This window comes from Cottoperca gobio, chromosome 16 (genome assembly GCF_900634415.1).
Source record: "Cottoperca gobio chromosome 16, fCotGob3.1, whole genome shotgun sequence".
Taxonomy (NCBI): Eukaryota; Metazoa; Chordata; class Actinopteri; order Perciformes; family Bovichtidae; genus Cottoperca; species Cottoperca gobio.
The window spans coordinates 23,532,995-23,551,198 of NC_041370.1; the positions used below are offsets into that span (position 1 = coordinate 23,532,995).

An 18,204-nucleotide genomic window follows, 5' to 3' on the forward strand; every position below is an offset into this window, starting at 1 on the left:
CTTTCTTTGTGGTAAAATTATGTGAGTTGGGTTTGGGGGCTACAGTGGGAGGTCCGCTGGTGAGGCGAGCAGCTGGAGAGGTGAAAGTGATAGTGGGGGCAGCTTTAGTGGCGCTGGGTTTACTGGCCGGGGTGGAAGTTTTAGCCCCGGTACTGGGAGAAGGTGGGAAAGCGGGGGCGCTACTGGGGGTGGTGGCGGCAGCAGGGGTGTCTGTGGGTGCAGCGGCAGCTGTAGCTGGAAAGTGGTCCACATGGCCAGGAACTTTAGGAACATTAGCAGGGTTAGTTATAGGGGCGTTATGGATGGGAAAATGGCATATTGTCAACATCGGACTACAAGTGCCTGTAGCTTATGTCTTTGCTATGACCAATCCATTTTAACATAACACATGTTCAGAAACCGTAGGCCTGCTGTGAAAAATGTTGTCAATGCACCTTTTTACACCTTTTTACGTCAGTTGCCAGTGTGTCATTTGCACTAGTTGCCTGTTTTGAGTGAAAAGTATCCAACTAACAAGTATTGTGTATGTGTCAAAGCCTAATGTACTTTCATCCTCTGTGCTATAGAGCTCTATTGTTGTCCATAAACTATTAAAAACACATCACTGTGCACAGGCTGACATGTTCCTTCATTACCATGAACTCAACACTGTACTTTATTTCAGGACAATCCCACAGACACCCTCCTGCTTCCCCAAGTTTCCCTGTTAGAGTAACGTTTGGTACCAACTACAGCTGACCAACTGTTTTAGGATTCAACTGAGCCTTTTTTCTTTCAATTAATCTCAGCAGGAATCAATAGGATTGGGGTGAGTGCCACAGAGGTCAGGGAAGTCAGAAAGTACTGAGAGATGCACAAACACATTTTCATGATTTTTAAAATGGATGTAGTTTTGTGATGAGTAAGATTGATACATGTAACTACAAAGTTAAAAAAAACAAACATATTTACTATCCACTAATCACCCTTGATTGATATGATTTTATTAAACACCTGTGTCTGTCTGACAAAAAAGGTTGTAAAATATTTTACAACCTTTTTTTTTTAGGCTATAAAAAGGCAGTGTCGCCTCACACAGGAGTGTCCTGGGTGTGAAGCACTTGGCTCTTCTGTGTGGAGTTTCCATGTTCTTCCCGTGTCATTATGGGCTTTCTCCCGCAGTTCAGAAAACATATCACAGGTTTCCTTCGATGGCTATCTGTAATATTTAGTAATATTATATTATTTATTAATATGCTTTAGTGTTACATTGCATTATAATCTCTCTGTAAATTGATCTTTGAAATGAATGGCAATTCAAGACAAGTGACCACACGTGATAGAATGTTGCAAAACCCGTTTTTCATGGTGAACAACCCCATGTCTGAACCAGCTACAGTTTAAGAAGCAAAAACCCAACTGTAAAATACAATCATTATCCCTGGTGATGTTTGATGAGAAAATGAGTTACTTTAACGTTCATATAACTATGAGCAACTAAAAGATTTCTCTTTAAATGTTCCAACACAACTCTTTCTCAGTTTAGGGTTTTTGACATTTTATTAAAGTATATACATATTCAATTCTTAAAAGCATGGCCATGCTCACAGTGTTCATTTCTCATATAAGGAGTCAGAAAACACTGATATTGCAACAATTTATATTAAAGCATTAAAGCAACACCAGCATCATACTGACTGTAAACACATGTATGAATATAAATGTCTCATGACAAAACTAAATTACTGAATACAAATAAATAAAAACAACAAAAGTATGGAAATTAAAACAATATGTGACACATGTCACCACTCTACCACTTTCTGCCTCTTCAACCTGTTTCCTGTGTTATCATGTGACACAGAGCAGTCACATGACCCTCAGTTTACCTTACCAGGAAGAGCGAGACATTGCAGCTCCATAAAATCCAGGAAGAAGAGAGAGCAGTCACATGCCTGCAAACAACACTGACAGATTGTTTAGAACAGACGTGAGCAAGTTTCAGATAAACAGGTAGGAGCACGTCCTTTTCATCATTTTAAACACGACTGACATCTTGAAGTGTGTGTGTGTGTGTGTGTGTGTGTGTGTGTGTGTGTGTGTGTGTGTGTGTGTCTGTGTGCATGCAAATCGTTTTTTAATTATGTTCACTCATCTTATCCCATTTGGAACTTATGAAGTTTTCTTAATTTTGGGAGATAAATCAACTTTAATTTAAGTCATATAAGATTTTATTTTTATACCAACATTTAAACATTAGTTGTTCTGTCTTGAAGTTGTTTATAATGATTAGTTATATTATTAACAAAGTCGACTGCTGAAAGTTAACAACAATCAACATGATCAGCACATTAGCTGCTTCCCAGGATGCTTTTCTGAGAGATTGAAAACATTGAAACTTGCTCGGTGTCTTTAACAGACGTAAACGTAAATCATGGTTGTTTCTTTTCGTAATAATAAAAACAGATCCTTGGTGAAGGTTAGTATAGAATTCAGTCCAACCCCTTACACTCACAATTATATAACAACATCAATGACTGCAGTTGTTGATTCAACTTAATACCTGAAGGGTCCTTGTGGTATTTTTGGACATCTTGGTCGTTATGGAGAAGTTTTCCTTCGGTGTGTTCCTGTTTTGTTTGAATTGCACACAAGGACGCACATGCAAGCGTGCATGTATTTACGGACCCAGGCAGTTCCCATGTCCCCCTTACACACCCTGTGAGGGCTCTGTTGTGGACATTTGAGCCCTTTATTCACACTTTACACTGTGAATCTGCAACTATGCACTTTTTGCATGAGGAAAAAACCCACAATGCATAGCCTCGGGACATTAAACAGTTAATGACGAGTTAATGTGGGAGAAAAGAAAGATAAACAAAACATGGAATTTTCATATTAACTATAATTTCACAATGCATGTTTAGGTATTTGTCTTATCATGGAAAGATTTTCACTCCAAATATATATAAAGCACACAACAATGATTTAGTGTCAAATTCCTTACATAGAAAATGTAAGTGTGCTTTCTTGAGCAAGAATTGCAGGTAAACATGTCTTAAAATGTTGTATAGGTTATAGAGGTGTTGTATAGGAGTTGCAATTGAAGTTGAAGCACTTAACTAAAACAGTTGGAGTGTCGGCTGAAGTCGTAGTACTGAAAGTTTCAGTTGAAGTGTAAGCATTTAAAGAAGTTCAGGTGTGTATGCAGTGTAAGAGCTGAACACATTTGAAATCAGTTTAAGTGTAGTAACTGAAATTAAAGTTTTGAGTTAAAAACTGAATTGTCAGTTTGTATTGTATAAATAAAAGTTGAGGAGAAAAATGTGAAAGCAGTTCAAATGTGATTTGATGAGAAAGCACTGAAGGTGATTGAGCTGTCATACAATACAATACAAACTACTGTTAGAGAAGAAATGTCTGAAAAAAACATTACCAAATCAGATCATTACTACCTTCAGTATGTCTGATGTGTACAGTATGTGAGTAAATGTTGAGTAAATCTTTAATTTGCAAATTATTATTATTATTAGAAATGGGGCCCTTAGCAGCAGCTCAGCTCCTGGCCCTGATCTCACTGACTGTGGCCCTCGACAACGGATTGCTGAAGACTCCACCTATGGGATGGATGGCCTGGGAACGCTTTCGCTGTGATGTTGACTGTAAAGATGACCCAAAAAACTGCATTAGGTATGATCACTTGGGGAATTTCTGTGATTAAGATTACCCTAAGTATTCTGAGCAAAGATATTGAAAAGGTTTAATCATCAACAAGATCTGGGACTGAAGTAGGAAACCAAACGATGTCCACCGATTACTAAGAACGAGGAACGTTTTGAAAATTAACATAATATTGCTGTTGAAGCTAATTAGCATGGAAGTGTGAGACAAGATTCCTACCATGACCGCTGAGCAAGTATTTTGATATTAACACAGAGATATTGGGCCTAGTAAGACTCAGTTTAAACTCAGGCTAACAGCCAAAACACAATCCCCTAGATATGTTGTTTTATCAATAGAAAATACTTAGTTTTAAATGAGGCGGACTCATTATGTTGCTGTGTTGCTCTCTAAAGGTGAACACTCATTATATTTAGCAAGATTTCTCAGGGTTGTACAGAACCTGGGTGTGGTTTTTCTTATGATCACATTTGGTGTTTTGCCCAAAATCTCAAGAAATCAAACCGCTAACCCATGGTCATGTTCTTCAGAGATGATATGAACATGTGTCAATTACATTGTGGTTCCAATTGTAGAGTGCATTCAAGAGTTTTGTACCAAATTTGTACGGCGGTGAAAAATTGTGCTTTGCAAGTGATGTGTGTAACGTGTGTTAGACCAAGGAATCCAGGAATAGAAAAACACATTTTGTTCCAGTGCCTCACTATTGTTGGAGTTACTAGTGGAAACAAAAAGTGCTTTATAAATGGCCACATGGTGTTGTTATTCACACACACAAAAAAAAATTATAATTCTGCCTTGGCCAATGACTTAACCTTCCACCATATTTTGTTGAAATCTTGTCAAAAAATGCAAGGTTTGGAGAAAATTATATGTGTCTCATGCATGGCTGACATTCCTCTGTTCTGTCCATGGTGTCCACAGCGAGGTTTTGTTCAGAGACATAGCTGACCGGCTGGCGGAGGATGGCTGGAAGGAGCTGGGCTATGAGTATGTAATCATAGACGACTGCTGGATGTCCATGCAGAGAGATGAACATGGGAGGCTGCAACCTGAACCATCCAGGTCGGTCTCCTTTTTTAAATTTGCAGATTCAGCATGTCGGTGTTACATCAAATACAAAATCTGCTATTCTCAGTTTGCACTTTGGATTTAGTTACAAGGTCCACGTTATGGCCAGATATGGTAAAGGTGTAAATGCATCTGTCTCTCCAAGCCACCGAATAAATCATTTACACATAATCTTCAACCCCTAGGAGGTCTACGGAGGTACTGCAGGGGAGGTTGCAACATTTGTGGTTGATTAGACAATTTTTTATATTTCTTTTATTAATTTTTTTTTTTCAAACCAATATTTTTTCCACAAATTGAAATGTCTTTAAATACACATTAACATGTATCCACCATATTGTAGCGAACAGATAAATGGAGGCAAAAGACATTATCTTTCAAATGCACACATTCAACTCCGCTCCCGACACACACACACACACACACACACACACACACACACACACACACACACACACACACACACACACACACACATACACACACACATGCGCACATACCTACAGTCACGCCTGCGCTGAATATCATTTACTACGGTTAAACCAAAATGGATGCAGTCAGTTTTCTTAACTGTAAATGGGACTTGCTTAACTGAAACATTTCTCTAATCTGGGATCATTTTTTAATTAATAGTGTGTGCTTGCTTTCTTCCAGGTTCCCAGGAGGCATTGCAAAACTGGCAAGGTATATCCATGACCGTGAACTGAAGCTGGGCATCTATGCAGACATGGGCACTCACACATGTATGGGATTCCCTGGCACCACACTGGATAAAATCGAGATTGATGCCCAGACCTTTGCTAGCTGGGGTGTAGACTATCTGAAGTTTGATGGCTGTTCCTCAAATCCTGTAGAACAAATGCTTGGTAAGAGCATACTAACCTATTGAATGAAGTCATTGAAACCCTAAAACCGTACGTACATAAAGCCACAAGAGATCATGAACTAGCCATAGCAAGTGTTTTTCTGTGTCTCACAGGTTACCCTCTGATGTCCAAGGCTTTGAATGCTACAGGAAGACCTATAGCATACTCCTGTAGTTGGCCTGTCTATGTTGGAGGCCTTCCCCCTAACGTGAGTGTCATCCCTATGTCATTGTCAAAACAAGCACTGGGTCACTGGGACTTGGACAGAACTGTGCCAAAAGACTGGATAAAGGCAATTGCTCTAGAGATCAAGACGATATGCACATTAGCAAATAAAGAGCAAATAGACACAACATTATATCTGCTAAAACATCAGCATGTTAGCATAATGAAGATAGACTTTAGCTCAAAGCAACACTGTGCACGAGTACAGCCACACAGTTGCTAGCATGGCTGTAGACTCTTAAGCTTGTTCAAATAAATGGATTAACTGTTGTTAATCAAATTATTTACATAATTCTTTAGGAAAAGGCACATCATATTTTTGTTCAAATCCTTAAAATCTATTTCCATGGTCCTACCAGGTTAACTACTCTTTACTGGGTGATATTTGTCACCTGTGGAGGAATTACAATGACATCCAGGACTCATGGGACAGTGTGCAAGACATCATTGAGTGGTACTCCAACAACCAGGATTATCTGCAGCCGGCTGCGGGGCCTGGACGATGGAATGACCCTGACATGGTACGATGGATGTGTCTTCATCATTGATGTTATATACTACACAGCTGATCATAGAGGCAATCAGAACCTTAACTGCTGTCTCTCAAGGTGTATCCACACCCTAGATTGGCCTTTTTCAAACAATAGTAAATAAGATTTTTTTACTGCATTTTTGTATTTGGTTTGGGTTCATTCTGTCCGATTACCGACTATTGAATTTCTCTTAATTTCAGTTACTGTTATTATCTGTTATTCTGTGAATCCTAGAGGTCATAAGGACAAATCGGAGATCCGAGCAAAAGAGGAAATCTGTTCTTATTTTGGTTCCTATATGAGGCCCAAACCATGACTCGTATACAGAGGTCATATGACACACAGGTAACTTGTTTATTAGACAGAGTTTGGCTAAAGTCACATTGGCCTTGTCCACAATAATGTGAATACATTTGAGAATACATCTGTTCCATTGTTGAGGCCTTTTATGCACAGTAAGCTGTTACATATAAAGATGGTGCTTTTCAACAATGCTGTTTGAGTCAGAAACAACATGTAGTGACGATGAGGAAAACAAGGCTTTTTTAAAACTATGATGCTTTCACAGATGAGTGGATGCTGTGTGGCAGGAATTTGAAGGTGCCATCCACTCTCTTCCTTCTCTTCTTTGCCTTACTGTATATTCATTTACTCTTTATGCCTCACATACCTCTGATATCTCTCCTCAGCTCATCATCGGAAACTTTGGTCTTAGTGTGGACCAGGCTCGCTCCCAGATGGCTCTATGGGCTATAATGGCCGCACCTCTCATCATGTCTAATGACCTTCGAAACCTGGGCAACAGCGCGAGGACCATCCTGCAAAACAAAGTGGCCATTGCCATAAACCAGGACCCCCTGGGAATCCAGGGAAGACGCCTATTGACGGTCATTATTATTTTTATTATTTTAATATACACAATAATACACTACACAGGTTGGTCATTTGTATTTTCTGTGTGTATATTGTTGCACAGGAGAAGACGCATATTGAGGTTTACTGGAGGCCTCTGTCTCGTTCAGCTAGTGCCATCGTGTTCCTGAGTCGACGGACAGACATGCCCTACCTCTACCGCACCTCTCTGGCTAAACTCAACTACGATGCTGGCAACTATGAGGTTTGTCCACTCTCTATGTCTTAACCTGTGTATCAGGTTTGTACTGAAATGATTAGTTGATTAATGGATAAGTCGGTCCGCAAAAGGAATCAACAACAAGTTTATTTAGCAAGAAAAATATGAAATATTCTCTGGTTCCAGTTTCCCGAAGATATTCTGCTGAATATATTTGTGTGCTGGACTGTTGGTCTGACTTGTAAATAATACAGCTGTGGTCTGTGTCTGTTTTATAGTTTGTTTATTGGATTAAATTCAAAGTGGCAGAAAAGAGAAAACGTATACAAAAGATAAAAGAGAAATGTGGATAAAACCGTGAGGTATAATATTTAGATATATATATATATATATATATATATATATATATATATATATATATATATATATATACACATGTTGCATGTTTTTTTAAATCAGTTATAGCTATTTATATTCTTCTTTGGATTATTATAACTAATAATAATAATAATAATAATAATAATAATAACAATAATAATAATAATAATAATAATAATAATAATAAGCTTTATTTGTATAGCACCTTTTATGCAAGAATTGCAGTCCAAAGTGCTTCACAGCAAAAACATAACAATTAGTACAAGGACAGAATAAGAGCATTTACAGTACAATAATCACAGTGTAGATGTAAATGAGTCTGAAGTACAATTATAAAAATAGCCGAATTAAAATAGTATAAAATAGCAGATAAAATTGCAGAATTAAAATAATATAATATTGCAGAATTAAAATTGTATACAAATAGCTGAATAAAATAGCAGCCTTTGCACATTCTTTGACATTTTCATAATCCCTTTGTCTGTACTTTCATCTATATTTTTCTTTGCAAATAATCCACATACTTTCTTCCTATCCCTGTTCTCTGCTTCCTTCTCCCATAACATAAACTGTCTTTTATGTTCATCCATTGTTTTCAACGCTTCAGATTTAATCTTTCTCTTTGACATTACTTTTTCCTCTTGCTTTCTCAACCTTACTTTTAACTTTCTTACTTCCTCAACACTAAATGATCCTCCTTCAGGAAAACCAAGCTTAAAAATGTATGAAATCATTTAAATTAGTTTAAAGTGGCACCATTAACCATATAAGATAAAAATATATAAAATATCACCATTAAAAGGCTAAAGTAAAAAGATCACTAATCACTGTACAATGCAAGAATATTGGTATGAATGAAACCATGTCAAGATTAGTGATGTAGTGTAGATATGTACAGTACAAATTCTCACACTTTTTATTTAAGTTATCATTTAAAACTTCTGTATATTGTTGAAAAGTATTGTATAGTTTTTTTGCTCTTAGCTGTTGCAATAGTGACATTTAAAATTTTAATAAAGTGCTTCAATGATCTATCTGTAGTAGTTTTAAAGTATGGCTCAAATCATCAATTGTCCCTTGTGTTTTTCAGCCTGAAATATGTTCTTCTCTTACTTCTAGGCCTACGATGTGTTTAATGGCTTGACAGTGACGGGGCTGAATGCCACCACAGAGTTTACATTCTCCATCAATCCCTCAGGTGTTGTCATGTGGTACGTGTACCCAGAACAGCAGTCCAAACAGACAGAGAAAAGCCACTACCAGCACGAGAAAGCCTCACATCATACTGTGCTATGAAGGAACTGTTGTGGAGAAAAGGATATGCGTAGAAAAAAAGTGGAATTTTATGGAATCATTTAAAATGCTAATCAAAGCCAATGTCAACTTGATTTGTATGAACAGAAGTTATTTTGCAAAGATTTCAAACATAGTATTTTTTTGCTTTGTTCTTTTTTTTAATTGTTTTCCTTTATTTAATAAAATATGTACAAATTATTGTCCTTGTTTGTGATATTTGTGCCAGGAAGTAACTTATAGCAAATGTAGTTTAAATGGTGACACAATTTTCCTCTCTCAAACTGCCAAACCTCTCTCTTATACACATACTGTCCCTTGTTGCTACAACCTTCCATCTCTGTCTCCTTCCTCTCTTGCTTCATCAGTGTCACCTGTCACCTCTCCCCTTACCTGACTCCTTCTCACGCAAGCCTCCCGACTCTCCCACCGACACTCTCGTTCTGACAGAAACACCTTCCAATCCAAAAAAACTATTATCTGCCTTCTCTGTCCTCCTTGTAGCACTTGAAGCAGTTCAGCTTATTTGAAGAATGCTCTTATTGTAAGTAGCTTTGGATAAAAATGTTTGTAAAACATTTTTTTTTACCTTTATGATAAAGTACAAGATAAACAGGAAAGGGGGAGAGAAGGGACGGCAAGCAGGTCTGCAGGTCGGATTCAGACCCGGGCCAATACGGTAAGGACTCAACCTAAGTACATGGACTTCCCGCTCTACCAGGTGAGCTACCAAGGGTGGCCCTGCTAAATACATTTAAGGTAATGTCTACAAAAGGTCTTGTTTTTGCATCAAAAGACTAAAAACTTCTACAAACTGTGGCTCTCAGGCTTTTCATGTTCATGGAGAAGCGACATCTCAAGCAGTCTAAATGTCCCTGTGTGTGCTGCGCTGTGTACATGTGTGACAATAAAAAAGAGGATTCAAAATCCTCCATTTCCATCCAATCCACAATAAACAGTTGAAAAATAAAGGCACCTGAACCACACAAATGCAAAGATTAAATGCAAGATCATGATGAAATAGTATTTCAACTGAAATGATGTCACTTATGTTATGATTACACACTCACTGATGAAACATTTTTAGCACTCCATGTCATTTGAACCTTGGTGACAGTTCAGACCGTGTGATGTTACACACTCTTACCACTGAAGGGCAGTGCAGTCTGAAGAGTACCATCAGACATCTGAGATCCTTATTTCTCTCTTGACACTCAATCACAGACGTGATGAGGTGCTGCCTCCACCAGAGCGATGCGAGGTCATGGTGGAGATCTGATCAAGTGTGTTTGGATTGTGCAGAGTAAGCTTGTTTAAGCTTGTTGTCAGATACAGTGCAAGTAGAGCCTTCTTAATCTATACTGGGCTTCCACAGGGCTGTGGATTAGTGTAAAATGTAAATTGGGTTTAGTGTGATGAAATGTATTCAGTGATGTCATGATGAATAATAGTGTGAAACCTCTCACCGGAACTCTAAACCAATAGACACACAATAAATTATACATTTAGAGAAGAAATCATGTAAGCTTTTTATGTATAGGTTCTGTATATAAAAATAAACACTGAATCAAATATGAAATTTTGTATGAGTTTGCTGAACTCTTTACAGTTACTATAAATGGTAAATTAACTTTTATATAGCGTCTTTCTAGTCTTCGGACGACCTAAAGCACTTTTTACACTACATGCCATTCACACACATGTTCATACAGTGATGGCAGGACTGCTGTACAAGGTACCAAACTGCTCATCATCCAATCTAAAGCTCATTAACACACACTCACACACATGCGCACACACGCTGATCTTCCGATTACTGGACGACCCACCCTACCTCCTGAAATGGAGATATTAACTAAATATATTATCTAGCTTACTACATTTCTTTTTTTAAACAACTTAATTTTTTACAAAGACAACTGAACCATCATTTCCACCACTAACAATAAAACAAATTTGTCATCTCTGCACTTTAGTCATGGTCACGGGCAGCTGAAGATGGTGAGGTGCTGACACATGGGCACTCAGCTTGGCCCCAGTCCTGACAGATGTCAAGTGGAGGAGGGGGCCAGGGTCTTCAGGTTGGAGCTCTGGTTTCTCCATAACTTCTCCATGGCTGAGGCAGAGATTGTGGAGGAAAGCACAGGCGAGGGCAAGTCTTTCATGATCCCATATGTACGTTCAATAATATAACTGGTGTCATGCAAAGATCCTCCATATCCAACAAAAATGTCCAGAAATTTCCCAGCAGAGTCGCAGATGGCTTGGAGTTGAATAGAATATTAGTGTATGTAATTAAAATAATCTTTCTGGTTGTGAGTGGGCAGTGAGATCCTTATGTAACAGCCATCTATGGCCCTGACAGCCCTATCAAATGCTTTATGTTGTGCCAGTCTTCCAAGTCCTCTCCCAACTTCCTCAAGGCTATTAGGATGAGGGAAATACAATGACCTTTTTATTTCAAGCTCAGGTGAGCTCAGACACAGCTGTTGATCAGAGCAGAGGAGAAATTAACATCAAATAGAGCGATTTAAAAAACATTGCAACATACTTTTTCCGTTTTTTCATTTTATTGTTCATTCCTAATGAAGACAGAAAACATTATACATGTACTGGTGTGTTAGTCTGACAGTGGCCGACCACTTTCAAGCGGCAACTGCCTCTAGGAAAGGGTCTATGCTGGTGGAACACCAGTGGCATACCACTCCCGGGATCAGCATCCGTCGCTAACCCATAGTGGCTTTCCATTAGCCAATTTTTGATCTGGCTGCTACTGTAAATAATACGTATAAAGTGTAATAGTTACACTGGCTTTAGCGGCCTGCTGGACAGTGTATTACTTATAGCCGTCAGAATTCAGATACACTTACTGTAATATTAGTGACATTGTAGCAGCTCCATTGCAGTTCCAGTGTAACATAAATTAAACTCTGTCAGCAGCACTCTGTCTCCCGTCTCACATGGTCTTTATTTCTACCTTATACCCAGTTTACAAGCTTTTGTCACAAGATACACTCATAGTCAAAGTGAAGGACATAATCTGGACAGTTTACATTGCTACTTTAATATGAATTAATATTTCAATATCATTGTCTATGAATAAAGTGCTTTATTTTTCTTGGATTTGTCATTTTTATATATAGAATTAATTATCTTGTAGTATTAGATAAATATAACATGTTCTTTCAGAAAGACGTTATATAATTACACTGTTTAAACAGATCATATGGAAAGAAATCATGCATGTAGAAGGTGAAAAGAACATGACTATATGTAATAATTGTAAAGCAAAACAACACATTTATCTGGTCCACAGTCAAATTTTATTACAGTGTTGACACATGACAACATGTATATACAATGTTTTCTGCAGTATTTTGAAAGGCCATTAAACAGTTACCAGCAGGTTTGACAAACATTTCATAGCATGAATATGGCAATAACTGTCTGACAAGTAAAATGATCTAGTTTACTCTGTGAGACATGAACAGTACATCACAGGAGCTGCTGATACTCTAGTTACTGAGAAGTCTGGTCTGATGTGTAATATGTGGTCAGGACTACACATGCGGACAGTTGCTAATGTTACAGTAAACACTATACTATTACTTTAATCACTTTTGTGATTGTTAATCCGATGTATTTCACCAGAAAGAATCATCTGAATAATGTTTCACATTTTTTTCCCCGCCACAACCTGATAGTCACTGTGTTACATACATAGGTACTTGGCTGCATTTAGTTACATGCTAACAAGTTAGCGCTATATCTCCTCACAACAAATGCTTCCTTTTTCAGTGGGCTCTGCTCTCGGGCTCGTTCATTTCTCACAAATGTACCTGTAAAGACAAATGTGAAACAGAGTGTATGTCTACGGTTCACAGAGTTTATACATAAATACTGAGCTCAGGTCAAAAAGAGAGATATAAATAGCATTATTTACCGGAAGAAAAACATCAGGTAAACCTGTAATCTTGGTTGCAGGTGTTGTTAATTTCACTATAACACAAGACTACCGTATATGCATTTCTAATGTCTCTGTCAGCTTGTTATGGAGTTATTCTGCCCCCTTATGGCCAACAATTGATTAATGCAGATTTAAAAGCCAGTGTCATAGGGACAGATGGATTTAGACTATTCGTGAATAAGTTTAATATGGTAGTTTTATATCATCGTCTCTGCTAAGCTGCGTATCCTCTGTAGCTCTGTCTGGCTCTGGAGGCTTCTCCGCCCTGGGATCTGCTGAGGCAGTTGAAGCGGTCCATGTCCACCCACGTCTTTCCCACACAGCCCCTTTTTAGTCCGCCTGGGGTCAGTGTGGGTCAGCGCATTTCTGCCAGCTTCTATCGCTCACGGATGAATCCACAAAGGAAGACACCAAACATTCTGAGAGTAATACACGTGTTCCTTAGATGTATGTGCTCATACACGCTAAAGTATTTATAACAGAGGCCCAGAGCCATTCTGGCATTTTAGATTGCTCAACACAAAAGTGTGCTGCAGTAAAGGGGCACTCAGGCATCCTGCATCACAAGTCTAAAACACAAGTCGTAATTCTTAAAAATACTATATTTACACTATTTAATATACCAAAGAAAGACTCTGTTTACAGAGTTTAACACATGCACAGAGCATCTTTGAATTTGTCAACTTGTGCCATATTGTAGGGCTGTTGCTCTACAAATGCATCATACTGAGACATGACTGATAGCAATGAATGAAATGAAGATGAGGTTATTAAAGCAAATACAAAATATGCCCATGTGCATATGAAAGGCACAACACAACATCAAAATATGCTTTTAAAAGTTCATTATTGCTGTATTTTTCCAAAACATTGACAGAAGGAGGACGCCTAACTTGCACCATTTGACTGACGTAGAGAAAGTCTCAGTGATTCAGAAGGAGTCCTCTGGACCTCTGACTTCTGATGAGAACTGATTAACACAACAATCTACTCATTAATTGGATTGAATCATAATTGTTTGACTGATTTCACAAAATAAATCTTGAATAATCAATTAAGTACCAGAGCCTGCCAAATCCCATATATGCAATCTTGCCACAAATACTAAAACAAAGCGAAACTGAGCTACATGTGCATATGTACACACTCAAAATCAGATATGTCTGCACAACTGTTCCATGACATTTCACCTTCTTCCCTGATGTTCTCAGTAATGAAAAGTGAAGGTTTATGAGTGGCCTGCAAGATGAGGCCGCCTGGATCTGACAAAAGACCTTCAGACACTCCCCCATACATCGACACAATAGAAAACGCCATGCAGCCCAGGCCCGGCCACGCTCAGCTAGTTCTTTATTGTGCAGTAAAACAGGAGCCATGCAGTTCCCAGGTCTCATGTTGCACAGAGGAAGTCACTCAGGTGTTCCTGAGAGTCCTGCAGGAGATGAGAAATCCCTAGAAGAGGAAATATGAACAGGCCAAAGAATAACATGGTGGGCATAGACTGAAAAATCAAGGCTTTAATTATTTTCAAATTGAACAACACAGTACAGATTGTACAGACCACATTCACAACAGATGGCAGGTGACCACTGAACAGATCCTGAAACCTTCAGCCTGGCTTTATTAATGCATTCTATAGGGCTGGGGTGGGGAACCTTTTTCCTATCAAGGGCCATTTTTTTTTTTACAACATCCTTCGAGGGCCGTACTAATTATTGAACTCATAACCTCTGCACATTTTGTTTAAGACGCAGCCCATTCATTTCACCTTTCTTTTATGCTAAATGCAAAAAAGCAACTTTTTTATCCATGTATCTTTTTGTTTTATCAGAAATCAGAAATCCTTTATTAGTCCCACAACGGGGAAATGTATCTTGTCACAGCAAAATAACATATGAAGTAAAAAGGCAGTACACAATAATTAAATAGAATAAAAAATAATATAAGTACCAAGTGGTTGATAGAAAATAAAGTGAATATTGCACATGGCAGTGAAAATTGCACAAATTATAAAAAGTGAGTATTGTAAATGGCAGTGATAATGGCACAGCAGTGGTGGAATAGTCTGTTCTTGGTGTGGTGGTCTACCTCTCTATCTTTCCATGTTTTCATGTTACGCTCTGGAGAGAGCTGCTTGTTGGGCCAAACTCCGCCGAAGAGCGTTAACTTTATCCAAACGCACTCGTCCTTTCGTCTCGTGCAGTTCGGCATGTTTCGTGCAGTAATGACGCTCAAGATTATTTTTCATCACCGCAAGTACGTCCACACAAACTAGACACGCTGGCCTTTTACTTCCACAAAGAAATAATTGTTCGTCCATTTCTCCTGGAAAGTGCCACATTCCGCGTCCAGCTTTCGCTGTTTTACACTCGCCACGCTGCGTTCATTGATGTCAATGACCGTCTCGTTTGATATTGAAGTTTGCTGATATGACGTGACCACGTGATGACACATTCCACTCGTGTTTTGTTCAGGGACCCTGACCTTGGCCAGGAAAAGCAGTCAGTCGCCCGTTTAAAATATTGCCGTCTAGTTTTTTTTGCTTGTGGATTTTTTTTGCGTGCGTTTTACGAATGACCTCGAGCATTACCTGCCAGCACGAGACATTCCTATATTTGTTGGAGATCTATTTCAATATAAAGCTTTCATAATAGCATTTGAACAAGGAGTGGAGTGGAGAGCAAAACAAGCAAAGCCGACTGCTTGTACTACTTAGAACAATTCACAAGATTTCCTCGCCTCGACCCTGGCCTATCTTTTCAATCTATCCCTGGAGACAAACGAAATTCCCCTTATTTGGAAATCTGCTTTTGTTCTCCCACTGTTGAAAGAAGGTGACCCCACTCTCCTAAACAATTACAGACCCATCTCCAAATTGTCTGTCTTAAATAAAGTGCTGGAATCATTGGTTAGTCAACAACTAAAGTACTTTTTAACGACTAATAATATTTTATCTGACCTTCAATCTGGTTTTACGAAAAAACACAGCACTACAACGGCCGCCTTAAAAGTAATAAATTATTTTATACATTTCTTAGACAATAGAGAACATTGTGCAGCACTTGTGTAGATATTTGAATCTGTGTCTCAATTCAAATATCTTGGCATTATCATTGACGATTCTCTTTATTTTAAACCTCAAATTTTAGAACTTTTGAAAAAATAAAGAATAAAATTAGGTTTTTATTTTAGAAACAAGTCCTGTTTTTCTTTCGAGACCAGAAAGAGATTAGTCTCTGTAACGTTTCTGTCTGTGTTGGACTATGGAGATGTTGTTTATATGAATGCATCGTCTCAGTGCCTCAGCTCTCTGGATACCGTCTACCACGGGGCACTGAGATTCATAACAAACCTCAAAACCCTGACGCACCACTGCACCTTATATGCTCGTGTTGGATGGTCTTCCCTGACCACCCGTAGACTGAAACACTGGCACATCCTTATTTATAAAACTATTCTGGGTACTCTTCCACAATACCTAAGGATCTACATTAGTAGGAAATGTAGTGGACCATATCGGCTTTGCTCAGAGGACTTGTTTCTTTTAACTGTTCCAAAAGTCCGTACAGAACTTGGGAAAAGGGCTTTTTAGTTACGCTGCTCCGGCTGCCTGGAACCAGCTGCAGAATGAGCTGAAACTCAGAGAGCTGGTCTCTCTGAACAGACTTAAAGCAACTCTTAAAGACATTTAAGCAGACCGCTGTGTCTGTAAATGTTTTAATTAATGTTGTGATTGTGATAGTGTTGTGATTGTGATTGTTTTTTTTGTCTCTAACTGTGCTGCTGCCTATCTTGGCCAGGACACTTGAAAAATAGATTTTTAATCTCAATGAGGCCATATCCTGGTTAAATAAAGGTTATAAATAAATAAATAAATAAAACAAGAGGACAGCTGCAGGAATTGGTTCGTAGCTGCCAGCACATGGCTCCGGAACGTGGCTACATCGTGGCAAAGGGTCTTTTAAAAGAACATTTTGGAAATGAGTACAAGATCGCCACTGCATATATAGGTAAGGCTTCAGCATGGCCAATAATAACAAAGGCTGAAGATGTTAAAGCCCTACAAGCCTATGCTTTATTCCTGCGTGGCTGTGGAAATGTGATGGAAGAGCTTCATTACATGCTGGAATTGGATATGCCGTCCAATATGAGAATGGTCGTTTCCAAATTGCCATACAAGATCTAGGAACGATGGAGAAACATAGCTCATAATATTATGGAAAACTCCAATAACATGGCTCATTTCATTGACATAGTTGAATTCCTTGAGAAGCATATAAGAGTCCTTGCTGACCCGATCTTTGGAAACATTGAAGATGTATCACAAAATAGAGTTGGTTCCAACAAGGTCCAGCAAAAATCAAGTAACCGAGTGAAAGGAAGTAGTTTTGTAACAACAGTAACACCAACAAATTGTGTTGGAAGGAAAACAACAAATGTTTCAAAGCCACAGGGAAGCTTGTTATGTCATTGCTGTTCCCGCACTCACCTTTTGGACAAATGCCAACAGTTCAAAGAAAAGAAGCACAGAGACAAGATTCACTTTCTAAAGGAGAAAATAATTTGTTTTGGATGCTTGCGTATTGGGCACATAAGTCGGGACTGTAATGAACGCTTGAAATGTGAAGTTTGTGAACAACATCATTCCACTGTGCTCCATATAAAGAAACCAACAATCGAGCAACAAGGAACTCAATCACAAACTTCCGTTCAGACATGTGGGCGTACAGGGGCCAGAAAAGATTGCTGTATCCTAGCAATTATTCCGGTACAAGTCAAATCCACTAAGGGAAGTGAGGTTATTCAGACCTATGCATTTTTGGATCCGGGAAGTTCAGCTCCATTCTGCTCAGAAGATCTCATGCAGAGGTTGAATATTACAGGAAAAAGAAGGCATTTTCTTCTGAAAACTATGGGACAGAAAAAGGTCGTTCCAGCTTACTCCTTATTTGGGATGGAGGTATCTGGTCTTGAGGAAAATAACTTTTATCCTCTCCCAGAGGTCCTCACTCAGAAGCAAAGGCCAGTCACTGCAGACAACATTGCTACTGTTGTATTGTATGATATTGGAACCTTGGGAAATTGTCAACAGCCGTGGAGATAGCCCATACGCTATAAGAAGTGTTAGGATGGGTCATT

General features: G+C 38.6%; 1 protein-coding gene across 1 annotated transcript; it reads left to right on the top strand.

Moving 5' to 3' along the window:
• The first annotated feature begins 1,862 nt into the window (after positions 1-1,862).
• On the top strand, positions 1,863-9,299 carry LOC115021387 (alpha-N-acetylgalactosaminidase-like). Its single transcript, XM_029451816.1, has 9 exons — positions 1,863-1,992; positions 3,513-3,669; positions 4,585-4,725; positions 5,386-5,597; positions 5,711-5,805; positions 6,182-6,343; positions 7,045-7,242; positions 7,332-7,472; positions 8,925-9,299. Exons 2-9 carry the CDS (start codon positions 3,515-3,517, stop codon positions 9,099-9,101), a joined length of 1,281 nt encoding a protein of 426 aa, XP_029307676.1. The 5' UTR covers positions 1,863-1,992; positions 3,513-3,514; the 3' UTR covers positions 9,102-9,299.
• The last annotated feature ends 8,905 nt before the right edge of the window (positions 9,300-18,204 follow it).

Bases quoted from the DNA above. Each gene is read 5' to 3' on its own strand.
- LOC115021387 (XM_029451816.1), top strand. From the start codon at position 3,515: ATGGGGCCCTTAGCAGCAGCTCAGCTCCTGGCCCTGATCTCACTGACT. The intron at 3,670-4,584 runs GTATGATCACTT...TGGTGTCCACAG, and splicing joins GACCCAAAAAACTGCATTAG to CGAGGTTTTGTTCAGAGACA. The intron at 7,473-8,924 runs GTTTGTCCACTC...TCTTACTTCTAG, and splicing joins ACGATGCTGGCAACTATGAG to GCCTACGATGTGTTTAATGG.